Here is a 386-nt window from a genome sequence, read left to right as displayed (position 1 = left end):
TATGGCTTTGGGCCTGTAAACCCATGGTGTACGTATGGCTATGCGCGGAAAAGATAGAACTGTTAGGCACGGTCGGTCAGTTCTAGAGATCATTGGCTGGCGTGGTTGGAGTTTCTTCTGTGTAGTCACCGGGAACGCCATCACGGTCCAGGCACAACAAAGGAAGATCAGAGCACAGAGGAATGCAGGAAAACGTGTCAATGATATCCCTGCCTAAAATACACCACCACAGTGCTATATTACATTACGCTGCGCTACACAAACACCGAACAAGTCATTTATACTCTTCACATCATGAGGATTGTCACTTGAACACGAGTCAAATGCACTTCATCGAGTCACACAGTTGGTCTATCTCTTCACTGTATCACGAAGTCACTGCGTCA

At 46.9% G+C, this 386-nt stretch overlaps 1 protein-coding gene across 1 annotated transcript in view; it reads right to left on the bottom strand.

Annotated features, from left to right (window-relative positions):
* Window positions 1-82: 82 nt before the first annotated feature.
* The window catches only part of LOC119594320, a 59,901-nt gene continuing 59,597 nt past the window's right edge, over window positions 83-386 (bottom strand). Inside the window, exon 6 of the mRNA XM_037943379.1 lies at window positions 83-213. Within this exon, the coding sequence (XP_037799307.1) occupies window positions 83-213 (131 nt within the window). The remainder of the gene's footprint in view (window positions 214-386) is intronic.

Source organism: Penaeus monodon, chromosome 33 (assembly GCF_015228065.2).
Source record: "Penaeus monodon isolate SGIC_2016 chromosome 33, NSTDA_Pmon_1, whole genome shotgun sequence".
Classification (NCBI taxonomy): domain Eukaryota; kingdom Metazoa; phylum Arthropoda; class Malacostraca; order Decapoda; family Penaeidae; genus Penaeus; species Penaeus monodon.
This window is presented reverse-complemented; position numbering and strand designations above follow the sequence as displayed.